The sequence below is a fragment of the Mirounga leonina genome, unplaced genomic scaffold (assembly GCF_011800145.1).
Source record: "Mirounga leonina isolate KUSES-001 unplaced genomic scaffold, KU_Mleo_1.0 Mir_170, whole genome shotgun sequence".
Taxonomy (NCBI): domain Eukaryota; kingdom Metazoa; phylum Chordata; class Mammalia; order Carnivora; family Phocidae; genus Mirounga; species Mirounga leonina.
The window spans coordinates 32,673,947-32,700,087 of record NW_023270433.1 but is presented as its reverse complement, the minus strand read 5'-3'; the positions used below and the strand labels follow the sequence as shown (position 1 = coordinate 32,700,087).

Below are 26,141 nucleotides of genomic sequence, written 5' to 3'. Positions count from 1 at the left end.
ACAGTTCACAAAGTACACCCAGGCGATGTCAGAGGGAAGGCCGAGATGGAGCCCAACTTTGTTCTGAAAGAAGAAGCAACTCCTGTCAGTATTTGCTCTGAAGAAGACATTATCTGCACCCAACTTACTTTATAAAAGGTGAGTTTACTCTATGATTTCCTCACTTCATCATCATATAAGAAGGTTTCACTTCCATTTTTTTCATGTAATCCTCTTAACCATGAGGAGGATTATTATTATCCCCACTTTATAGCTGAGTAAACCAAGGCCAATTCCTCCCAGGTGAGTCAGCTACAGAGTGACAGTCAAGACTTGGACAACAACTCTTTCTGCTGCACTGTGCTGTCTTATACTAACTAGTCCTGGGACCTGGGCGGGTCTCTTATCATCTCTGAGACTGATTTCCTCATCTGTATGACCAGAGAAGTGAAATAAACTGCATTTCCCACTTTTGCTTTGAAGCTACTCTATGAAATTACATGTTGGAGAAACCCTGCAGACACAATCTCCCTCTTTAAGAATCTCAGTGAAAGCCCCTTATCTATTGAAGGCTCCGAAAAGTCCTCCAATAAAGGACATTTTAAGCCAGTCCTTCCCAACCTTACTTGTCTTTAGCAGCTCTTTTCAATACCTGTTAGCATCCTTCAGAACTGGTGTTGCATAGAACTTATTTTAGAGAACGCTCTGGTAGATGATAATTAAGGTCCCATCCAACTCTGGAATCTGACACTCTCATCAATACCCTCATCGTATTGCAGGGAAGACTCTCCTCTGAAACCGTGTCTATTTTAGAACCTATTTTCCTTTCTCTAAACTGCTGTAACAAATTATGATCTGCACCACACAATTTAACTGATCATTAGGTAGCCTGCCTCATATCATCTGCTAATTGTTTCATGTATCCTTTGTTTCTCTCACTAGAAAGCAAATTCCTTAAGGCACAGGGCCATACAGAGACAAAAAGGCCATGTTTGTGCAGCATCATGTAGTTCAGCGATGCTCTTACCATGCTCATTTTATATAATTCATCTAGTAACACTGTGCGGTAAGCAGGGCAGGCACCATTATTTCTACTTTAGAGGTGAGAAAATAAAGGTACCAAGAGTTTTAGTGACTAGCTCAATTCTGAATCCAAGTTCAATTCTCCAACTTGCTCCTTTTCTTGGTAAACAACGGGAATATATAACAATATATATAATCTGGTGAGTGTTTCAAAGGCAGGGGAAACTGAATACTAATGACAAAAGTATATTAAATTTGGACGTTTTCTATTCACCAAATAGTTCAGAAATTGCTTAAAACCAGACATTTGTCCTCTTGAATTCTGTAATATAATCTGGTGAGTTTTTCAAAGACAGGATCAAACTTCTAATCCTATGCCCCAGTTCTAGAAGTTAACATCCTTTCTAAAACGTACTCAACTCCAGAGAACATGTGGTACCAAAAACCGGTTTTTAAGCTCTAATGTTATTCAGGGTAGAGGGATCATTAAGATTTCTGAGCCTTCCATTTTCTCTCTGAAAAATAATACAATGTTCTGTTCATTACCTGTCCCTAGAGAAGATTAGGCATAGCCTTCCACGGAATGTAGTGGACGCTGCAGCTGCGTGGGTACGTGCTACTGCTTCTGGGATACGCAGCATGTGGTTACTGGCCTCACTTAGGCCCACAGAGAAATTCTGTGCCTTAAAGATCTTGCCATTTTCGTGGCTAGGTAGTGGTGTCTCACTGTGACTGGAAAGACTTTTAAAATTAAATCAAAGTACAGAATGAAATTCTTACCTTATCAGCTCATCAGGGCTAAAGCAGCTTATATCAGGGAGCCAAGCAGACACTTCACGATTACAGGTAAAGTACTCTTTTAGAGGGTTCCTGCTGTCTTCAGACTTAAGGCCCTTAGAGGTGTTCGGTGTCACAGCCAGCTGCTTTAACAGAGAAGCAGTCTGGTGGCAAATCTCATCAGCATGTTGTGTTGCCACATGTCTGTGGATGCTGATCCGGTCTCTGAAGAGCTGTTGACAGCATTTCCACCATTTTTCTTTACATTCAAAAGGACGTGCTGGAACTTCTTTGGTTTTGACGAAAAGGGCAAATGCCTGCAATTACATTTCAAATATGCCACCGTTAACCTTAATTTTAAAGCTGGCAGAAGTCTTGGTGAATTCCTTATATTATCTTTCCACATGGGTTTCTAGTTTTATGTCCTATTTTTCTATAGAAGAACTTCCTGAGAGTAACAGTTTTCTTCATAAACTTTATACCTCAATCTAAAATTTGTTAGGGAGTGGTCTTAAGGAAAGGGCTTGAATTTCAGACAACTATTAGTAAAACATTACAAACAACACTATCAGTCATTTCTAAAAAGGAAATGGTCAAGGAAATTATGGAGTATACTTACTATGGAATATTGAGGAGTTAGTTTTAAATTATGTGGGAAAATATGTATGATATGTTAAATGAAAAACAATGGATCAAATTTGTTTATACAACATAACATCAGCTACATTAAAAAGTGCACTGAAAAAGACTGGAAAGAAATACAGCAAGATGTTTTGACTTGTTTCTTGGAAAACAATTTTATTGTTTTTATAAAAATGATTTATACTCATTGTTTAAAAAAATGAAACAGAAAACTATGGATGTACCATAATTCTCTTAACCAATTCCTAACTCGTGGCCATTTTTGTGTTTCCAATATTTGCAATTATAAGCAATGTGGAATGAGCATTCCATGCATACATCTTTCTATACCTCTTTAACCATCTAATTTAAATAAACATCTAGAATAAAATTTTGGGGGCAAAGAAACATGAAACTTAAAATTGTGATAAACAGTGACTTCCAGAAAAATCGTACCCGTTTATATGCTCACCAACAAGGTGACATTTTATCCACAGCATCAAGTTTTATCAGCATTTAATTTTTATTGTCAATATTTTTAGTGTTGACCTGAATACAAGGCAAAAGAGATATATTGTTTTTATCTGCATGTCTTTGATTGTAAGGCTGAATATTTTTTCATATCAATTCCTTGTTCTTGTATCTGTTGCCTATTTCTCTATTGTGGCATTTATTTTCTTCCCGATTTGTAAGTGGTTTTAGTGACCTTTTGTTGATCATAGTTATCACAAATTTGTTTCCCAGTTGGTCATGTTTTTCAACTTTGTGGTATTTTTGATGTACAAATAGAGGCTGAATGGGATCTATGATTATCAGCATCTCAATAGTTGTTCCTTTCTGGTCTAATGGGAAGGGAGGTATTTATATATACCTCTGTGTGTGTGTGTGTGTGTGTGTGTGTTTTAACTTTTTTAATGCATCTGGAGACGACTGTAAAGCATCCAAACATAGGCACTCTAAACACTGGTAACAGATACGAAGCACCACTGTGGGACCATCCTCTAGCACACAACTGTATCTGGACTGTCTCAGACTGAAGCAGCAGGAAATTACACTGGAGAGCATTTTTTAGACTTTCTTGAAGTTAATCCTGCCAAATAGGAAAAAAATAAAAAAGAGAGAAATAGCATGTATGTCAACGTAAGTGCTTCTTCATGTTAAACTTTGATTTTCAAATCTTATCTGGTCTTTTAAGGCCTCGTGAACAAGGCATTGAGGGCCCAGCAGCAGTTAGGGCCCATGTGGAGTCTGTTCAAGGAAAGACAGACCAGGGCCAGGATGGCAGCTCAGAGGTGGGTGAGGCATACAAGGGGAAGGCAGGCCCTGGTAGGGAGGCAGCTTGGCAGGGTGGGTACATTGATTACATACAGGAGAATAAGCAAATAAGAAAATATTTGGGACCAACAGGACTAGGCCAAATCCCATCAAATAGGGAAGTTATAAATATGGGAAAGGGAGAGTTAGGAAAAACTCTTGTGAGGCTGGAATGGAACTGAAAGTACTGATTATGTGCTCATGGTGTGGTTAATATTGAGATAGTAGTAAATGTAGAAGTATATATACGGTACATATAGACATTTGTGTATTCATCTATGTATTTCCCTATGCCAGAGGTCCTGGGAGAGGCAACACTACTTAGTAGCAATGAGCTTGCCGTGCCTCCAGGTTTTGGTTTTTGACAGTCCTCTGCTAGAAGGAACCAGAGCTCCTTGAAGAAATGTCTGATTCCAAGGATGGGTCAGGAAAAATACAAGATAAGCCTGGAAAACCTTGTTGAGTCAGAAAGTGAGGAAATGCTCAAAGAATGATGGGACCAAGTCAAAAGGATACAGATACTAGCTTGAAAGGGCTCCCAGCCAAATCTGAGATGATCTGAGGATCAAAACAAATAACAACATAATGGACTATAACTCAACAAATAAAATATAACCTGAGTCCACACAGACAGAAATAAATTGGGAGAAGAGAAAGTTCTTCCTTAGAGCAGAATGCCAAACACTAAATCTAGAAGGAACACAGCAATTAGAAAATCAAGAAAATCACCCTTTAGCAACCATCACAGTAACAATCAACTAAGCAAAGAAACATCAAAGAATCTAAAACTAGTAGATGAAACTTGGATGAGGAATAAGATAATTACACAGTCTCAAAGCATCGCCCCCCCAAATACTGAGTAATTAAAAGGGAAAAAAAATAATTTTATAGCAGAAAAATCCGACAGACACTCCCTTAATCAAGTAACCAAAGTTAACATTGCCAGCAATGGGACAAATTGCTACTATCAACTACCTGATAGATTGTAGCCACGTGAACACAGCATCTCTTGTGGGATTCTCTTGTTAATAAAAGCACTAATCTGAATCTAATTGTAAGGAAACATGAGTGAAAGTCAAGCAAAGGGATATTCTACAAAATAACTCATGTAATCTTCAAATATGTCATGGTCATGATTTCAAAGGAGAAAAAATGAGAAAGTGCTCCAGACTGAAGAAGATATAAGATGTGACAACTCAATGTAACATGTGACCCTAGAGTGGATCTATAAGAGCCATCTGGGACACTTGATGAAATATGAATGGAGCCTGTGTATAAAGGGGATATGAGGGTCCTCTATACAATTCTGGCAACTTTTCTCTAAGTCTGAAATTATTGCAAGATAATAAAACCTTTCTGTACCCTTTGGATTTCATTTTCAAGGACACCAGTGTGAGATGAGAGCAGAGGGGTGGTGGATAAGAAGTTAGAAGCAGAGACCTCTATTCTTCATTGACATGAAGCCAACAAAAGCTAACTGCAGAAGGACAGCAGACTGGAAGTAAGAAAATTAAGTCTCAATTGCATGTCCTCGGGTCATTTTCCTTCCTATGAGCTTCAAGAGGACGAGGTTTGAGTCAATGATCTCTGAAAAAAGGATAAATGGCATAAAAGAGCAGCATATCAATATGACCTCCCATTATAATCTAATCCCAACTGTCCTCAGTAAGCTTGCACAACCATTCTGGGCTGTTCTATCCTTCTCCTAACCAACAGAACCCAGCCAACTAGATCAGATCAGGAGTCTTACATGGCAACTACCCTTCTGCCTGTCTGTTCTCCTTATGACAAGGTCTCCTGGGTTCCTGTGATTCTAACCCTAGACGGGAAAAGGAATCCAGCCCATCTGTCTAGGATCTGTCCTCAAGTACTCAAACATAAGTGTTGCATAGCTACACCTTGCCCATGATTCTTCTTTGCCAGGCTCTGACTTAAGATCATTGGATCATGACCCTGACTAGAACTTGCCTTCAACAGGGCAGCCGCCTCCTGTCTCACTAACCCTCTACCCCCTGGAGGAAAACCCTGATGATCGATGAGCTACTAATAGATGGTATCTGAGTTAACTATACATACATGATCCTGAAACATCAACGGCAATACAGTAATTTTACCTTTTTCTTGGCAAACGAGTATTTCTTCTTTGTACTGACATCTAACTCTGCTTTGAGACCGCTACTGGGATTGATAAGCCTTGTGTCTTTTAAATCTAGGTCTGAAAATCTTAAAACACAGGCCTCCAGGTCATCTCCTTGGTCTGGTGAAGTGAAAGAAGGCATCTGGTTTGGTTGCAGTAAGGTTCCTTTTAGTTATCTATCTCCTAGGAAACAAGGGAGAAACAACAATGTCAGTCTTTGCTACTTGAAATAAATTTGAAACAAATCAATCAGGCAAATGAGCATGGGCCCAGCAGCCCAAGCCATCATAAAGCAGTGAAAGAAACAGAAAAACTCCCTCTTGGAGTTTATATTCCAGTGGGGAGAGAAAGAAAGTAAATAAATGAATATATTGATTAAATTTAAAAAGTCAGATAGGAAAAAGGGCCACGAAGACAAAAAGCAGGGTAGGGAGTCAGGAGTGATGGAGGGGCTCTTAAAAACAGAGAGTAGGTAAAGTCTTTCTGAGGTGGTAGCATTTGAGCAGAAACCTCAATTAGGGGTTAGCCCTGCAAACATTTAAGGTAAATGATACCAGAAAAGCACCAGGTACAACCAAAATCAACCAAGCTGCGTGCTAGTACCTTCAGTTATAAACACTTTGTTCTTTTTGCCCTTTTAGAGCTGTGAAAATTCCATTCCTTAGATGACATAACAACTAAGAAAGCCCCATTTTAATAAACAGAAGACATTTAAAATATAAAAATCATTAGTATGGCCAAATCTTGTCAAAATGGACATATTACCAACCCCATTCAAGCCCATCATTTCTTTTTTTTTTTTTTTTTTGAGACAGAGAGAGAGAGAGCCCGCGCACAAGAGGGGAGGAGGGTCAGAGAGAGAGGGAGAAGCAGGCTCTCCCCCAAGCAGGGAGCCCAAGAAGCAGGGCCTGATCCCAGGACCCTGAACAGACACTCAACCGAGCCACCTAGGCGTCCCAAGCCACCATCATTTCTTGACTGAATTATTGCAATAGCCTAACTGCCTTCCTCCCCACAGAGTCCAAAGACTTTTCAACATACTCTGATGAAGCCCAAAGTCCTTCCACAGCCCCTCCCACCACCACCTCTCCTCTCTTCTACTACTGTCCCTTTGATCACTCTTCTGATTGCACTATGTCTGGTCATTCCTGAATGTATCACCGGCACCAAAAAAGCAAGGGTTTTCCTTTGTTCACCTCTGCATCCTTAGTACTGCCTGGCATATAGAAGATGCTAAATGTCAATAAGTACAATATTTGTTGAATGAAATAAACAGCCACTGGGTAGCCAGGAAAGGCTTCACTAAGGACTTGATGTTTGAGCTGAGACCTAAATGACAAGGAGCCATCCATGCAGATTTAGGAACAGAGGCAAAGGAAATAGTACAAATGCCTAAAGTGGGAAGAAGCTTGCCTTTTAGAGAAACAGGAAGAAAGAATGGATGCAGGACAGTGATGAGAGAGCACAACCCTATAGGTCAGGGTATGGAGTTTGCAATGCAAAGTAACTGGAGTGTTGTAAACAAAGGTGTAATGGTGGTCTGATTCTGGATTTATCTTGAAAGTAGAGCTGGCAAGATTTACAGACAGACTTAAGGAAAAGGAGGACCCAAGAATGACTCCTACCTACACTTTTGGATGAAGCAATCAGATGGATGGTGTCATTCACTGAAATGGGTATGAGCGACTGAGGAATAGGTTAGGACAGGAAAGTGAAACAAGAGTTACAGTTACACGTGTGGAATTTCAGTGACCACGGACAAGGCAGTCAGATAAGCAGGTGTGGTGCTCATCAGAGACGTCAGGGCAGGGGATGTTCATATCCATGTAAACGGGGATATGAATACTGAATAGGACTTGAATATTGAATTCTGAAATCAGAGTATCAATACTGAAAACATTACTAAAGCAATCACCTGTTCCTTCCCAAACAACAACTGAGAAGGGTGAAGGGTAGGATGACGCCCCGAGAGTAACCCCATGGCAGGAGGCTCACGCTCAGGCCGATCTTTCAGTCCCAGGGGCCACAAGCGCGGCGCCGCCCCCCGCGCGCCCGGCCGGGCCAATCGCTCCGCCCAGCTTTCCCGACGAGGCAAAGGCCCGGAAGTGGGAGTAAGATGAGCACGCACCAGCCAGTCCTGGTCCTTTCTTAGATCTTTCTTCATCGAGCCGTCTCCGCCTAGCAATCGTCACTGCTCCCCGTCCCAAGAACCTCCACCGGTCCCCGGCCTGCAGTTCACGGAGGAAGGAACACTGGAGACGTCACCTCGCCCCGGAAGTCTTCGAAAGGGCCGCCGGGAAATACTGCGAGCCCCAGGGAGGGTCTGAAGTTGAGGCGGGGACTCCAGTGTGCGTGGTGGACCAGCAGCCGCCAGATTTGGCTTGTGGCCGGCGGCCTCCGGCTGGCTGAAGAGGCGGTGCTTTCCGCGTGTCCCCGGAAGGACTTAGAGCGAAAGGCGGGAGAAGGGAGCCGCCGAGAGGCTGAAGAAGCCCGAGGGGGCGGTTGCGTGCAGACCGGACGCGCTCGGCCTGGTGAGCTTCCAGACGCCGGCTCTCGGGGACCGGAGCCCGCCAAGCCCGCCAAGCCCGCCAAGCCCACCCGGCCGCCGCTCCTGCCTGCGCTTCCGCCCCCGTCGCGAGCGAGTGCGCCTGCGTGCCGGCCCCTGCGCGCGCCTCGTCGCTGTGCTCGCACCGGCCGGCGGCCCGACAGTTCGTGCCGCGCTTCCCGCCCGGTCTCGCTCAGCTCGGCAGCGCCCCGGCGTGCGGCATGTCGCGGCGGCGGCACAGCGACGAGAACGACGGTGAGTGCTCTCGGCCCGACCGCCGAGGCCGCGCCCAGGCGGGGGCCGAGGTCTCGGGGACTCGAGGGACTCGAGGGAAGGGATGGGAAGCCCTCCCCCCACACACACCCCGGCAGCGTTCGGGGAACCGGGCAGGCAGAGCGAGAATGTGGCCGGGCGACTTCTAAAAAGCCCCCGCTTTCCCCTGCCCCAACTCCTTTAGTCGTCGGCCTGGTGGACCTCTGGTCTCTAAGGACTCTTGAGGATTTGGTCCTTAGTACTGCCGAGTAGGGAAGTACACCTGGGTCTGTGCGGGCCACCTCTTAGGCACAGTGACAGGTACCCACTAGTACCAGTGTCTCGTTTTGACCCTCCGACTGCACCTGGAAAGGGTTCTCAGAAGGGAGGGAACAAAGCAGTGAGTGGCAGATACGAATCGCAGTCTGAGCTCTTCTACCCGTCATCCGTTGATTTGCCTTCTTTCATGCTGCAAGGAAAGAAATCTGTTATCCACACTCAAGAGGTCACTAATAAACAGATGCACCTTGTTACGTTAGATTTTGAACTAGCTGCAAGTGTATTTCCCTCATGAAGGGAAGAGTGCTGGAAAACTAACTGGAGACCTCTTAGGGATTGAGATCAGGGGTTTTCTATTCCATTTGGATGGTTTGCGCTCCAGGGGATCATGTGTTGCCACCATAGAAACCAAGGATAATTTTGCTAGTTAAAAACAGGAAAAGATGCTTAATTACAGAAATCCCTCCAAAACGTACCTCCACCAAAAAAGGAAGAAACTGAGTAATTCTGTTATTACATTCTAGCATATCGTTCTTTAAAAGGAGTGTGGTATAGTCGTTAAGAGGCTAGACTTTAGAATCGGAGGGTTTAAGTTCAAAGCTAGACTCTACCATTACTTCATGATCTTGCCCAGATTCTGTCATCTCTGTAAACCTTAGTATGTAATGTAGAAGTGTAATGATACAAACCTCTTCTCAGTTTTGTGAGGTTTAAGTGAGTTAATGCATGTACCAAATATCTCATGATGATACTTATCATCTGTTAATGCTTAAGAGCTGACAAATATTGGCAGATGTCAACGATGGAAGAAAAAATATGGAAGAAAATTTTTAATTAATTTTCTGCACTAACATTTTCTTGTCCTTGAATTTTGGGGCATTTGGGAGTAGGAGCAGAATCACATGTCTTTAGTTTTAAACAATGAAACATCAGATCTCTGCTAGGGAGTGGCTTGAGAGGATGGATACTCTAGTTCATCCTGTCTAATACCTAAGGATTCAGAGTTTTAGTGTAATAAACATGGAGACATAGCTGGCAGTGCCCAGACACTGGTGAAAGCAAGTTAAGGGTTCTCTTCACTGCCCAAGTATTACTATGCTGCATGCCTAGGTTGTTTTTTTTTTTTTTTTTTTTTTTTTAACACATGAGGTTTTTTGTATAACGGACATACAGGGCACAGAAAACACGGTTTTCATATGCTTTGACTTGGATTAATAAAAAACTAATATGCTTGAAGTGATTGCGTGGGGTTTAGGGAACTTGAGTCTTTTAAACTTTTAAAGTTCTTCCCATTTTCTTGCTTTTCTCATACTTTCTTTTCTCCACTCTACTCCCTTCTAGGGCACCCTTAAAGGGAGAGAAAATGTTTCCAGAGGGCAACCTGGAGAATTGAATGTGAATATGTAGAAAACAATTTTTGCTTTTGCAGTTGTAATGGTGGCATAATTTTCTTGGGAGTTAGTTTCTTTTAATACCACCTGGCCAGTAAAACATGGTCCATTTGGGTCTTGATGCAGGAACCTTAGAATAAATAAGACAAAAAGAAGTAAAATGAGTTAAAGTTTACTTTGGTGAATAATTTAGTAGTAGAGGGGCAGTTTATAGTTCTCTTGAATACTATACCAATCTGGAACTTCTATAAATTGCCACAATTTGGGTAACGATCAGCTGGGGTTTACCCTAAATAGTAATCTGAATATTTTAGTTAAGCATCTACTGATTTTTTTAAGATCTGAAATATTAGACGCTTAAATGTTATAGAAGGCTATTTTAAAATAGTCTGAATTCTAATAGCTGTAATTAAGTTGATGCATCGGAGCATTTCTGGATTATTGTCAGCTCTTATCAGTCACCGGCTGTCACAACTTTCCATATGCTTGACAAGATATAATCATTTATTCAACAAATATTTAACAGTGCTAGGCACTGTCCTAACTACTGGCAGTACAGTAGTAGTAGACAATATAAAGGTCAAGCCTCCCTTTTACAGACAGAACACAATCAAATAAAATATAGTATATCAAATGGTGGTAACTGCTATGGAGAAAAATAAAACTGGGTAGAGGGGGTAGACTATTGGTGGACTAGCAAGGTGGATTTGCTGTTTTATGCTGGTTGATCGGGGAAGACCTCACTGAGAACATCATCTGATCAAAGAATTGCAGGAAGTAAGGAAGCAAACCAGGTGGCTGTATGGGGAAAACCAATGGTCTAAGAAAAGGGAACCACGAGTGCAAAGGACTTAAGGCTGGAGCATTCCTGTCCTGTTCACAGAAATCAAGGAGGCCAGTGTCCCTGGAGCAGAGTTGGGGCTGAGGGAGGTTGTAGGAACTAAGATCAGAGAGGTAGCAGAGGATCAACTCATAGAGGGCAGTTTTAAAATTGTATCTCTTTGTTCAGACTAGAGTGTCCAGGATCCAGGGAAATAAGTTAGGAGACTACCAATCTAGTTCAGCTGGAGTGGAGTTCAATTTATGGAGAAGAAAAGGGAAATCCTAAATGGGAAATTATCATGTGTGGATACTGGTCCAGTGCTAAATCTAACTCATTTCTTAGAATCCCTTTAAGAATGTCTCTGTAGCTTTTCAGTTATTATGGGATATACATATAATAGCTGTCCAGTACATTGCTTATTTTGTTTTTCTAAGAATTTATATTATCCAGGGGTGCCTGGGTGGCTCAGTCGTTAAGCATCTGCTTTCGGCGCAGGTCATGATCCCAGAACCCCATGTCAGACTCTGCTCAGCGGGAAGCCTGCTTCTCCCTCTCCCACTCCCCCTGCTTGTGGTTCCTCTCTCCCTGTCTCTCTCTCTGTCAAATAAATAAATAAAATCTTTTTTAAAATTTTTAAAAAAAGAATTTATATTATCTATAACCTTTGCCAAAACCCATATTAACCCCTTTTTAAGCTACTTAGAATTAGGTCCTTATCTTTTAGACTGTGACTACTTTTTTAACTTAACTATACAAAAAATGATTAGAAGTGAAGGAATTTGTTCCTCCAAGGAAGAGTATAGTTTGTTTCAGGTGTGATAGTCTCCTCTGCTTTAAATCTTCAAGATCAAGGTACTTTACTTTTCCCTTTTTCCTGGTTGGTTTTGCTACTTTACTTCCTTTTTATAGGGTTGGTCTTTGTTTTCCAGTTTGTGTTTTTTATAATAAGGGTATAAGATGTAGTACAGTATATACATATAAAGTTAGGATCGCCTTACAGGGAAAAATTACTGGTGTATGGAGATCCTTTCAGATGGTTTTTGTTTTTAAGATTTATTTATTTATTTGAGAGAGAGTGTGTGCATACAAGCAAGGGGAAGGGCAGAGGAAGAGACAGAATCTCAAGCAGACTCCATGCCCAGTGTGGAGCCTGATGTGGGGGCTCTACCTCATGACCCTGAGATCATGACCCGAGCAGAAACTAACAATTAGATGTTCAACCCTCTGAGCCACCCAGGTGCCCCACAAAAATTGGTTTTAATAAAGACCTGTTTCTGTTTCTCTCTCCTATACTAGCCAAGGGTGTCAGAATGAAGTGGCAATATGTAACTTGAATCTATATTGTAAAACTTCTACATAGTTACATTTAATATAAAATCTGTTCTTGCTTTGGGAGCTATCATAGATAGGTTTTCTTAAGGGTATATGAAAATGGGCACCTGGGTGGCTCAGTCGTTAAGTGTCTGCCTTTGGCTCAGGTCATGGTCCCTGGGTCCTGGGATCAAGCCCCGCATTGGGCTCCCTGCTCGGCAGCAAACCTGCTTCTCCCTCTCCCACTCCCCCTGCTTGTGTTCCCTCTCTTGCTATGTCTCTGTCAAATAAAATCTTTAAAAAAAAAAAAAAAGATATATGAAAACATTCAGCTAATTCCCAAAATTTTATTGTTAATGAAGGTGCTTTATTCTGCATACCCAGGTTCTCTTCTGAGTTCAATATCCTGCTACTGTCATGAGTTCAGATGTGTCTATAATTTTACCACCCCTCCTTCATATCCTCTCAAATATCAGGTGAGAGTGGGGCATATCTTCTTAATACTTTCTGCCTCCTGCCATTCTCCAAACAAAACTTGTGCTTTCTTACAATCAGAATGGGAAGAGAGAAAATAGGAGTTGCGGATCAGGGAGGACTATGTCCTTGTATTTTCTAGGTTTTCTTCAGAAATCCTACCTTCTCTCCTACAGCATTACTTTCTCCTTTTCTAGGTTACAAGAGGGTCTGGGAGGGTTGCTTTAAACACTGGGATATGATTCCAAATGGATTTGGGAACAAGCCAGCTGGAGAGTTAACTTAGGAAGGATGTGGAGGGTGGGATGTGAGATAAAGGGTTGGCAGAGTAGATGGGCCAGAAAGAAGGGAATGGTAGTTGGGGCGCCTGGGTGGCTCAGTTGGTTAAGCGACTGCCTTCGACTCAGGTCATGATCCTGGAGTCCCGGGATCGAGTCCCACATCGGGCTCCCTGCTCTGTGGGGAGTCTGCTTCTCCCTCTAACCCTTCCCCCTCTTGCACTCTCTCTCTCACTCTCTCTAATAAATAAATTTTTTAAAAAAATTAAAAAAAAAAAAAAGAAGGGAATGGTAGTTGAAGTTTAAAGAACAATAATAAAAAACAAAAAACTCTCGTTCAGCTAGTTTTTAACCATCTGCATTTTCCAAACCTTACCAGAATCTGGTTCTGAAGAACACTAGTAGTATATTCTGCTTTCTAGACAGAGTTGCTCAGCATCAGCACTATTGACATTTCGGGCTAGATTATTCTTTGTTGTTTGGAGTTGTCCTATGCAATGTAATATGTTTAGCAGAATCCATGGCCTCTACCCACTGGAGGCCAGTAGCACTCCGCCATTTGTGACAACTAAAAATGTCTCCATAGATTGCCACATGGCCCCTAGTGGAGGCAAAACCTCACCCAGTTAAGAACCACTGCTCCAGGAAAAAGCTCTTTTAACATCCTGGCTGACAGCTTATATAAACATTGCATTGAATATGCAGGTTTTTTCAATGAATAAATCCTGAAAATAGAAGACCTTTGTATCAAAGTTGGCTGTTTGGGTGGTGGAACCTTTATAGATCCTGTGATGTAGGTTTGAAGCATACTTGAGAATCAAGGTCACTGATTTCACTGTGTCATACATGTCCACTTTACATGGGCTGGTATCTCCAGGAATACATCTCAGCTCTATCCCACTGCGTGTGTGTTATATTTTTTTATGGCATTATCCTCTCAAAACTATATTCATCTGGGGCTCCTGGGTGGCTTAGTCATTAAGTGTCTGCCTTCTGCTCAGGTTGAGCCCCGCCTTCCCTGCCCCATGGGAAGCCTGCTTCTCCCTCTCCCACTCCCCCTGCTTGTTCCCTCTCTTGCTGTGTCTCTCTCTATCAAATAAATAAATTAAATCTTAAAAAAAAAACTATATTCATTTATTATTTAAGCCAGATCATAATGATAACAAGGTGTCAGGGGGTCAAAGTGTGGCCTTTTATAGTACTTCCATCTGGTCCTATCTGCATAGTAATAGATTGGTTTTATTCAGCTTAAGTTCAAGTGGTACTTGAAGATCATTTCAGTCATTGAAGAGACTTTTAATACCCAAGCTTAGAATAGCGGAGTGCTGTTTTATGAGAATCACTATATATTTCAAGCCAGATGTTACAGTGGCAAGTAAGTGATTATGAATTCTATGAAAATGGCTCAGTTTCTTTGGCTATACAAGTCTGGAAAAGATTGAAGTTATATTTAACTTACTCCTGGGTAATCCTATATCCAACTGCAGATTTTCATTATTAATGCAGATCCCTAGAACTGTTACAGAGTATTGCTTCCTTGTCCACATGCTGTCCTAATAATCTCATTGGTGGAAGTCAAAATTGAATTACATTGGGAGACTAGCCAACATTGTGTTTATCAACAGCATCATGTTCCATACCTAACACTATTAATTTAAAATTTTTAAGCTGTAGGTTATTCCACAAAAGAATATAAGGTGTGTGTATTAAGATTTTAAAATGGTAAGAGATAATAGTAAGAGTCTGAACAATAATAGACAGTCCAGCCTAAGATTGATTGGTAGTTCAGCTTGAATTCTTTGGCAACCAAAAGGACAGATAGATGATTGGTAATGATTTCAGTGTGGTAGTTTTGTTTTGTTTAAGATTCTTTGAATGATATGGTTTTTGAACATAACAGACTAGTGGTTGAAGTAGGAAATCATAAAACATACTTTCCCCCCACCAATTATTTGATAAAGTGCTCAGGATGTTTCTTTGAGTATATGTCTGCTGATTGTGATTCCCATTGCTTGGGATAAACTATACCCTAATGCTGCATAGTCTATAGAACCAAAGCTATTAATTGAAGAGTTGAAAGTTCAAACACGGGCGCTGGGTGGCTCAGTTGGTTAAGCGACTGCCTTCGGCTCAGGTCATGATCCTGGAGTCCCGGGATCGAGTCCCACATCGGGCTCCCTGCTCGGCGGGGAGTCTGCTTCTCCCTCTGACCTTCCCCCCTCTCATGCTCGCTCGCTCTCTCTCTTTCTAATAAATAAATTTTAAAAATCTGTAAAAAAAAAAAAAAAAGAAAGAAAGAAAGAAAGTTCAAACACTTGTGAAACTAGTGAGGAATCCTAATGTTTTATTCTCTCTCTCCCATCTTCTGAAGTTTTCCTCCTCCTTTTTTTGCCTAGTCAAGTCTTTCCAAAGCATTCATCTTGGTTTTGTACCCATATTTCATCAGTTTAATAATAATTTTCATTATTAGAATAATGAGTACTACTGGCACTAAGAGGCTTTAGGACCAAGCAACTGAAGATCAGTAAAGAGTTCAGTCTAAAGAATGGGAGTAGCAGCACAGGAGTGTTCCAGAGAATATTCTAACTCCTAGTGGTTAGGATGTTATAAGCAGCATTCCTGTGTATCCCTGGAAGTGGACAGGGCTGCTGCACTGCATAGCTTCGTGGGGCACTAGTCACACCAAACTGAACATAACGAATGCCTCTTGGAGTTACTATAGTGTCCCTGGGTATGGAGACCTTTGGTGAATCTAGCTAGCCCAGTCAGAGAGGTGGTAGGTCAGTTAAGAGCTTCTGTGTAAAAAAGTAGGGATTCTGGTAGGAAAGAGACAATAGTATTTAAAAAGCTAAATAAAATTCGTGATAGTGGTTTCATCATGTAATGTTAATTTTTTTACATTGTTGAAACAGGGGGACAGCCTCACAAAAGGAGAAAGACTTCTGACGCCAATGAAACTGAAGATCATTTGGAATCGTTAATATGCAAAGTAGGAGAAAAGGTATGTGCCAAATAGGCAAAAACTGTGATGGGCTTAGGGTTATAGTTGACTGTGCTCGATTCATTTCTGCAGCTGAAACTTGGTGATCTAAGTTTTAGGTGAAACTTGTATTGCCATGCATCTGTATCCCAAAGTAAATTTATTTTAAACCCTTGGGGTGCAGATAATTGAGAGTTAAATGTTTTTAGTAATCTTCATAGAACATAAATATGAGTCTTAGAAGAGACCGTAAGGAATAATTCTCTCAATTTATAAATGAAGAACCAAACAAGTCCTGGATACCTGAGGTAATTTGCTCAGTCATATTAAGTGAATCAGATACAGAGACACAAGAGAACCGATGATGTCCTCCCATTTCTGATTCTTATTCTGCTGCCTTAGACTGCTTGCTTTTAAAATTTCATTCATTCTCTTTTTATGGATTTCTAAAGAACAATAACTACCTGATTTGATTTATACTAAACCTGTCATAGTGCCTTATGCATATAAGGCTTTAACTTTTTTTATGACCACATAGAAAATTTTAACTCACTAATTGCTGAGTACTTAACAGATATTTAATATGCTGTCCTCTACAGAGTGCCTGCTCTCTGGAGAGCAACCTAGAAGGCTTGGCAGGTGTTTTAGAAGCTGATCTTCCTAACTACAAGAGCAAGATCTTAAGGCTTCTTTGTACAGTGTATGTATGCAAAAGATTTATGAATCCAGGTGATAATGTATTATCTACTCTTAAATGCTTTGAGAATGTTCAAAAGATAATGTTTACGTTCCATATTTCATTAGCTTTTCTTCTAATGGGAAATTTATACAAACGAAATGACCTTTGGTGAACTCTTTTTTTCTTAGAGATAAATAGGACTAAAATTGAGCATTTTCCTTACATTTTGTTTTCTTGGAACCTTAGAATCTTTCAGTTGACTATTTTTAAGTGAGAAAGTAGACACTTTTAACATTCAGAGATTTTTAAGTATGTGCATTTAATTATATATAATACATAGAGTTTCATGTATGTTTTTAACCAGTAGTACCAAACAAATTTGGGAACTGGTCACTTGAGTAATAGTCCTTCTCAGAAAACTGAAGAAGCTTTTGAAGCTATTACTAGGCACAATCTTTCTTTGAGTTAGGTTAGCTAGAACAAATATCATTATTTAATCCATGAGTATATTAAAGTGGGAAAAGTCTCATATGAAATCATGAAACAGTCTCTCGCAATGGTGGAATTAACAATCCAGGCTTTCTCATCTGTCAGATGGACATTGATCACTGAATTGTATGCTTTGCAAAGAAATGGTTACAACTTTTGGATAAAAGGGGTCTTTATACTGTACATGAAATTATAAGTTATGAGGTATTTTAAAATTTCAAATATGAAGTTGAATTTTAAGTTATTTCAAATATTTTAATTAAATAATGTTAATGCTTACAGTTCATTTTTGAAATTTAAAAATGTATGCACAAATCATAGTGATCAGTGGATTTCATTTTAACCTCTCTTAAAGTACAAATAATTTGGGTTCCAGTTTTTTGGGTTTTTTTTTAAGATTTTATTTATTTGACAGAGACATAGCGAGAGAGGGAACACAAGCAGGGGGAGTGGGAGAGGGAGAAGCAGGCTTCCCGCTGAGCAGGGAACCTGATGCGGGGTTCGATCCCAGGACCCTGGGATCATGACCTGAGCTGAAGGCAGACGCTTAACGACTGAGCCACCCAGGTGCCCCTTGGGTTCCAGTTTTTTAAAGAAATCCAGTTCATATTCAGGAAGACCTGTCCTTAGACTAAGAAATGAGTAAGAAAAATTATTTTGCAGTAGTGATCTATAAGGTGGCTTCTGTTTTGAAAGCATTTATTAGAATAGAGGTGACTTATGCTGAAACTGCGATGGAAACCATGGCTTTGGGGGTGGAGAGAGGGTGGTTACTCTCAGGGCACTTTTTTTTTTTTTTTTTTTAAACCTAAATTGTCCCTACCACTCTGCTAGGCACCTTGGGAAAACACAAAATGTGTAAGAGAGTCTGACTGATCATGAGCTCCTGTTTGCTTTTCTTTTTGAGAGAATTGAGAGGCTACCTACATTAGGAAGCAATATTTGCTTTTTCCAAAGGTTTATTACTGTAATCCTCTTCCCTGCTTTTCTAATAACCTTAGTGAAAATTAACACACCTAGAGTAAGCAAACTGGGATGTAAAGAAATCTTACTATGTCCAAGTACCATGTTGACATTCAGCAATTTAACTGATAGGAACTCAGTTGGAAGTGGTTTTCGTTCTGAATTTTTTCTGAGCAGCTAGAATAGTGTTTCTCAAAGTGGAATTCTGATCCTGTGACATTTGGATAGCTAAGTTTAGAAATGGTAAATGTTCCATCTCCCCCTTAATGATTCTGCATTAAAGAAACTTGTTTCACCTGGTGTTCCCCAGATGTTTTTCCATGGAAACATTTTCTGTAGAACTGCTCTTAGAGTTCACTAAACACATTGGAAGAAAAACTGGTCTGGCATTAGTTATATTTATTTTAGTTTGATAACTTTATAATTAAAGTGTTTTATTTTCTTAATTCTTGGATTAACTAGAATTAAAATGAAAAATTGCAGGGGTCATGTCTGCAACTCTTCTCAACATTTATGCCTTTTCTGAAGTAGTTTTAAAAATACAGCACAAAGTATGGGGCACCTGGATGGATCAGTTGGTTAAGCATCTGCCTTCAGATCAGGTCATGATCCTAGGGTCTGGGATTGAGCCCTACGTTGGGCTCCCTGCTCAGCAGGGAGTCTGCTTCTCCCTCTCCCTCTGCCTCTTCCCCTGCTTGTGTTCTCTCTCTCTCTCAAATAAATAAAAAAAAAACCTAAAAAATTTTTTTAAAAAAATATAGCTCAAAGTAATCCTGTTCCAAAGTTAGTAAAATGATAAAAGATTTATATAATACAGAATTGAGCAACTTAACATGATACTGTTATTTTGGGATTTTCTTGTACTGGGTTCTCAAATCAGTGCACGCCTGTTACCTGAGAAGTTGACAATTTATACAACATTAGTTGGACTACTGAATGCCAGGAATTACAACTTTGGTGGAGAGTTTGTAGAAGCTATGATTCGACAACTTAAAGAATCATTGAAAGCAAACAATTATAATGAAGCTGTATATTTGGTAAGTTACCTTTTTGGTGTATTTTGACTTAGTGTTGGGATGGAGGGGAGAAGTGAGCTACAACTAAGGAATTTATCCTTTCTCCTGAAATATAGTTCCCCACTCACCACAGTAGCTGCTCTTCTGAAACCATTCTCACTAAAGGTACCACAGAGCTCACCCAGTGGCTTCATTTCACTCTAAATCCTAGTTGACTTTCCTGTAGCATATGATGCTTTACACTCCTTTTTTGTCTGTGTTTCTGCAACACCACTGTTTCAGGACCTCCTGCTGCTACCACCTCCCTTCTATTCCTCTGTCTCCTTTTACTGGCTCATCTTACTAATACCCCTTACATTTTGTTTCCCAGGATTCTGTCTTCACTTCACTTTAAACACTCCCCTGAAGCATTCTCATTCTCTGTCATTACGTTATAAACCATCTTTATTTGGATGACATAACGCCCTTCCTGACAAGTTGGTAATCTGAATGTCCTGTTTCAGCCTTTCTCCTGAGCTCCAGACCTGTGTTCCAAATACTACCTGGATAGCCCTAAGATAGCTTGCCTGGAAGTCCCTAAAAGTAATGCATCATTCTGTCTTCTCCCCAAACTGCACACAGGGTCTCCTGTCTACTGCATAACCCATCTAGGGACCTGAGCATTATTGTTTGTCTTCCCTTTGCCCCCTCATCCTGTAAGCAGTCCTCAAGTCCTGTCACTTCTGCCTCCTAATTTGCTCTCTGGTCTGTCCCTTTTCTTTTGTCTCCAGGGCCTCTGGCATATCTCATACCTTCCTTCTCATGCTTTTTTATTTTTATTTTTTTAAGTAAACTCTATGTCCAACATGAGGCTTGAACTCATGACTCCCAAGATCCAGAGTCTCATGCCCTACCAACTAAGCCAGCCAGGCGCTTCCTTCCTCCTCAACTCTTAAAACAGCCTCTTAATTGATCCTTTGGCATCCAGATTCTCTGCCTTTCACTGTATCTTCTACTGTGGCACCAGACTGGTCTTTCTGTAACTCACTCTGCTCATGTTGGTTCTAGATCACAAACCTCAGTTCTTTCCCATTCTCTAGAGTGGAGGGCCTTAAAAGCGTGTGCTAAAGATGATTCACTGGGTTAGCTGAAGTAAATATTTATCTTAAATGAAAATGGAATTAATAAGCCTTACTAATATGTAATTCATAGATTGACAGGGGGCCAGTGTATATTATGTATATTTAAGATGATATTTATGTTTATTTATGTCACATATAGTTGGAGGCATGTGATCAAATTGTTTTCTGAATATATTACCAAAAAAGTTAGACACCAATCAGGCTGTAAGATTAAGTCCAGACTGCATACTGACCTTTCATGATTGTCCCAATCTGTTTCTCTATCCTTGCCTCCCATCTACTCTCCAGCTGTATCACAATTACTTGCAGATCCCTGAACACATCTTCTTGAACCCTTCTGCCTAGAATAGTCTTGTTGCTCTCCACTTGAGGCATGCTTCACTCATCCTTTCTGACCTGGTCCAGGTGTTACCTCCTTTATGATGCTTTCCCCTACTCCCTTTATCACTGTTCCTAGAGCACTTTTTATTTACTCAATTTACATAATTGAGATTATGCTTCTCCCACTAGACTGTGAGCTCCCACACAACGGGGACTTGAATAGTGCTTAGCAGTGGCACACAAAGGACATCCAGAAGATACCTGTTCAGAAATTTCCATTTCTGTAGTCCAGTGAAAATTTTTTCATAGAGAACGGAAAAGAAGATGATAGGTTGAGGTAGCTCTATGGAATGGGAACCTGCAAGTGCAGATTCCTGTCCTTCATACGGTTTCTGTCACAACTACCCAGCTCTGCTGTTGTAGAACAATATATAAATGAGTGAGCATGCTGTGTTCCAATACATGTTTATTTGTGGACACTGAAATTTAATTTCATATGATTTGTATAAATCATAAAATACTCTTGGATTTTTTTCAAGCATTTAACTATCCAAAACCACTCTTAGTTCACAGGCTATGCAAAAGAAAAACAGCAGGCTAGATTCGGCCTTGAGGGTAGTTTTTCAGATCTGTGGTTTCAGTCATTACAAGATTGCCTGTTGTGTGATTATATTACATTTAGATTTAATAGAAATTGTTTTCCCTCACAGGTCCGTTTTTTATCTGATCTTGTGAATTGTCATGTCATTGCTGCCCCATCCATGGTTGCTATGTTTGAAAATTTTGTAAGTGTAACTCAGGAAGAAGATGTACCTCAGGTAAGAAAACACCTTGTGCTGAATCTTGTCCATGCAGTACTAGGAATTTTTCACTTGGCGACCTTTTTTTTTTTTTTTTTTTTTAAGATTTTATTTATTTATTTGACAGAGAGATAGCGAGAGCAGGAACACAAGCAGGGGGAGTGGGAGAGCGAGAAGCAGGCTTCCTGCCAAGCAGGGAGCCCGATGTGGGACTCGATCCCAGGACCCTGGGATCATGACCTGAGCCGAAGGCAGACGCTTAACGACTGAGCCACCCAGGCGCCCAACTTGGCGACCTTTTAGTAAAACCAAAAGATAACAGTAGATTATCACACTATAAATTCTTAATATCTACAAGCTAAGTCAACTGCCATAGTGGTGGGTTCTCTTGATATCTGTATGTTAATTCAAATGATTCTGTCTAATAAAATTAAAATAGAAGGTAGAAATGCTCTGGTGGAGTCAGGTGTCTTACTTAAGCTTCCATAGGATTTCATTCAAAAATAAATACAATATGATTGAAAATTAACAAGCTCATATTTTAAATTTGCCTTTTTAAAAATTCTTCAGGTGCGGCGAGATTGGTATGTTTATGCATTTCTGTCGTCTTTGCCCTGGGTTGGAAAGGAGTTGTACGAAAAGAAAGATGCCGAGATGGACCGCATCTTTGCCAACACTGAAAGCTATCTTAAGTAAGGACACAGCTCATAGTTCTTACTGATATGATAAATGTGTTGTATTTTATCTGTTAGTAATGCCGTGTCAGTTTCATTTCTCAGAGATAAGCTGTGGTGTTTCCTATGGCTTCCTCCGAGTAACCTCATTCCCCTAATGTTGTAATTTATTGAGACCTCAGAGTAATCAAATGTTTGCTTACTTTGCTGATGCAAAGGAGTTGGTAACATAGCTCCTTTTAAGCTGCTTTGGTACATATTTGCAAAGTCATAAAATATCTTCTATCCTCACACAGTGGTTCTCAAATCGTAGTGTGCCTAGAATCGCCCATGGTACTTAAATGTGCTCCGACCCCAACCTGCAGACCTACTGAATCACAGTATTTGAGAGAGAGGTTTAGCATATACAGTGTATTTATTTCGTGTAAGTTAATCCCAGACCAAGTCCTTAAAACATTGGCTCTTAACTTCCACCCAGCCCACACTTCTTGAGTAAATGACACATTTCAATTAAAATAGTCTCATATCCTCCTATTACCCATTTCTTCCAAGTAGGCATAAAAACTTGGTTTGTCTTATTAGGTATACTGATAGTAGGGCTTGTTCACAAATTTAGTGGTTAACCAGCAGTGTGGTAATGGTTTTGTATCCCCTTACGTTCTTTCAGAATAATTTTGTTATAAGTTTCATATTCTATCTATTAATAGGTAACTTGTTTGGATATTGTTAATCAGTCAGTTACAAATAAAGCTACAAAAAAATCTAAAGATAAAAATCTTTGTTCTTAAGCTACTTATAAATGATAAATCTCTTTAATGTTTTTATGTTTCTGAAAGTCGTACTGGTTCTTTTTAAAATGTAGATGTTTGCAAAAGACTAAAACTAAAAGAATATGAATCTCCTAGCATTTGAGTATATGTCCTTCCCCTTTTTTATACAAATGGTAGTCCAGTATACACACTGTTCTTCACTTGCTTTTTTTCACTTAATATAACTTGGATTTATTGCATAAAAGTATATAGATCTGCCTCATTCTTCTTTAACAGCTGTACAGTATTCCACTCTTTTAACATACCATAATTTCTTTAACAAGTCCTTTGTTGGTAGACATTTAGGTTATTTCCAGTCTTTTGGTTTTATAAACATTGCTTCATTGAATATCCTTATGTATGTATATGTCTTTGTGTACATGTGCAAATATATCTGTGAAGAAGTGGGAGTTTTTAGAAATGGCATTGCTGGGTTGAAGTGTCTTAACAATTTTAATTTTGATAGACTTAGTCGAATCGCCTTCCAAAGAGATGATATCCAATTAGCCCCTCTGCCAGCAGTGTTTGAAATTGCATATTTGCCTACATTTCAGCAATATAATACATTATCAAAATTTTTGATATCTGCCAATCTGATAGGTAAAAATGTTATTTTACTGCTTTAATTTGCATTTTATTAATTATGAAGCAACTGAACATCTTTTCATGTTGTTAGAAACCTAAGTGTAGATTTTCATTTCTATGTTTAGAAGACGCCAAAAGACACATGTGCCCATGTTACAAGTATGGACTGCTGAGAAACCACATCCGCAAGAAGAGGTAAATTGGTTCTGTCACATGATAACAAGCACAGTCAGCTCTTGAGTAGATTCTTATCTCTGACACAGTCAAATCATTCCATTTATATACGTTAGCTAGTTTTCCACATTTCATATCAGAGGTCCAGCTCCTCATAGCTCTAGATGTATAGTGGATTTTTTTTTTTTTTAAGATTTTGTTTATTTATTTGAGAGAGCGCATGCATGAGCAGGGGCAGGGGGTGGGGGTGTTGGGCAAAGGGAGAGGGAGAGAGAATCTAGGCGACTCGGTGCTGAGCATGGAGCCCAACATGGGGCTTGATCCCACAACCCCAAGATCATGACCTGAGCAAGAGTCAGACACTTAAACCGACTGAGCTGCTTGGGCGCCCCAGCATATAGTGGATTTTTAATAAGTGTTAGAATGTAATCAAAGCATTCCCTGTTCTGTGGGATTCCAGATATAGTTATTTTTTATTTAAATGCCCAATTTGAAAATGTAAGTGGTAACAGCTTACAGACAGGTAGACTTTATAAAGTAATTAAAAACAAAAACTTAGCACCATTCCTTTGTACTATATTTAATTGCAAACTCACTTACTTTTGTATCCTGTATTTTATAAGGTAATAGTTTTTGGTTTATGTAGTTTAATTCTTATGACCTCCAAATATACATATTACTAAAAATTAATCTGTCTTTAGTATTTAGATTGCCTGTGGGCCCAGATTCAGAAATTGAAAAAGGATCGCTGGCAGGAACGGCACATCCTAAGACCTTATCTTGCCTTTGACAGCATCCTATGTGAAGCACTGCAACACAATCTGCCTCCTTTTACACCACCTCCTCACACAGAAGATTCAGTGTACCCGATGCCGCGGGTCATCTTCAGAATGTTTGATTACACGGATGATCCCGAGGTATGTGACCAACTACAAGTTCCTGTCAGAGGGCTTATATTGCATTGTGCTTGTGGCTTAATCTTGTTTGAATTATGCCTGTGATACATTTTAATTCCTAGTGGTTTATTATCTGAGAGGACCAACAGCAGTGAAGTTAACAGTTTAATTTAGTGAATGGTATCACCTCATTATGTAAGAAATTCTATTTAGCATGTGTAAGTAGATTGAGAGTACAGTGTGCAATAGGTTCAGCAGCCAGACTGGTTTAAGTTTTAATCCTGGTTTAGTCAGATCCTAGCTATATGATCTTGAGTGAGTTATTTCCGCTCTACCTTAGTTTCGTAATGGAATAATAATAATAGTATATTCTAATAAAGATTTAATGAGGATTGAATTACTAAAACATAAAATGCATAGAACAGTATGTGACACATAAGTGCTCAATAATTTTAGCTATTATTAATAAGACTTTTTTAAGAAAAATACCTAGGTTTTTTTTAATTTGTTGTTGTTGTTTTGGTTTTTTAAGATTTTATCTATTTATTTGAGAGAGAGCACAAGCCAGGGGAGTAGAGGGAGAGGGAAAAGCAAGCTCCCCACTGAGCAGGGAGCCCGACGCTAGGCTTGATCCTGGGACCCTGGTATCACCACCTGAGCCAAAGGCAGATGCTTAACCAACTAAGCTACCCAGGCGCCTCAAAAAATACCCAGTTTTTGAGATTATCCATCTCTAACCCTCACAGCTTGTCTTATTATTCATACTATATAATTGGGTTTTTTTTAATATTATAAAATATTTTTAGGGGCCCTGGGTGGCTCAGTCGGTTAAGTATCCGACTTGATTTCGGCTCAGGTCGTGATCTCGGTCCTGGGATGGAGCCCCATGTCAGGTTCTGTGCTAAGCGTGGAGTTGGCTTGGGATTCTCTCTCCTTCTTCTGCCCCTCCCCTCCACACACTCACTCACTCTCTCTCAAATAAATAAATCTTTAAAAAAATATTTTAAAATATTTTTAATTTAAAAACCTCAAAGATGAGTATAAGCTGACTCTAGTTTTTAAATATGCATATTCTTTATTATGAAGCCAAGTTGTTAACAGCCATTATACTTTACTAATTAAGAAAATGTATGATTTTGATATTAACCTTTGGTATAAAAATTCACATTTTCACTCTGTTTTATTTTATATCTTTGCATTTGAATGACTGTCTTAACTTGAACAGCCCAGCAGCAGGCATGGTGATCACTGGATCGGTTCTGGCTAAAGTACCATATCCATTGCTTAGTACATCCTAGTCAGCAGAGAGCAGGGCTTTTCAGCCTTGGCACAGTTGATGTTTGGAGCTGGAGAATTCTTTGTGGTGGGGGCCTGTCCTGTGACTGTAGGATGCTTAGCAGCACCTCTGGCCTCTACCAGCAGCATCCAGA

The 26,141-nt window shown here is 40.0% G+C and overlaps 2 protein-coding genes across 9 annotated transcripts in view; one reads left to right on the top strand and one right to left on the bottom strand.

The window, feature by feature from the left end:
* Positions 1-8,122, bottom strand: part of TSTD2 (thiosulfate sulfurtransferase like domain containing 2) — a 29,509-nt gene extending 21,387 nt beyond the window's left edge. Inside the window, exons 1-3 of one of the 4 annotated variants that reach the window (XM_035016250.1) lie at positions 7,980-8,122; positions 5,829-6,034; positions 1,783-2,096 (exon numbers count right to left, since the gene is read on the bottom strand). In XM_035016250.1, coding sequence (XP_034872141.1) covers positions 1,783-2,096; positions 5,829-5,993 — 479 coding nt within the window. In that variant the 5' untranslated portion in view covers positions 5,994-6,034; positions 7,980-8,122. The remainder of the gene's footprint in view (positions 1-1,782; positions 2,097-5,828; positions 6,035-7,979) is intronic. The other 3 variants (XM_035016249.1, XM_035016251.1, XM_035016252.1) reach the window with 3 other exon arrangements.
* A 123-nt stretch (positions 8,123-8,245) lies between these two features.
* The window catches only part of NCBP1 (nuclear cap binding protein subunit 1), a 38,857-nt gene continuing 20,961 nt past the window's right edge, over positions 8,246-26,141 (top strand). Inside the window, exons 1-8 of one of the 5 annotated variants that reach the window (XM_035016244.1) lie at positions 8,246-8,651; positions 16,117-16,205; positions 16,784-16,884; positions 19,196-19,352; positions 21,484-21,591; positions 22,144-22,265; positions 23,767-23,836; positions 24,517-24,732. In XM_035016244.1, coding sequence (XP_034872135.1) covers positions 8,618-8,651; positions 16,117-16,205; positions 16,784-16,884; positions 19,196-19,352; positions 21,484-21,591; positions 22,144-22,265; positions 23,767-23,836; positions 24,517-24,732 — 897 coding nt within the window. In that variant the 5' untranslated portion in view covers positions 8,246-8,617. Of the gene's footprint in view, positions 8,652-12,842; positions 12,929-16,116; positions 16,206-16,783; positions 16,914-19,195; positions 19,353-21,483; positions 21,592-22,143; positions 22,266-23,766; positions 23,837-24,516; positions 24,733-26,141 lie in introns of those variants that run through there. The other 4 variants (XM_035016246.1, XM_035016247.1, XM_035016245.1 and 1 more) reach the window with 4 other exon arrangements.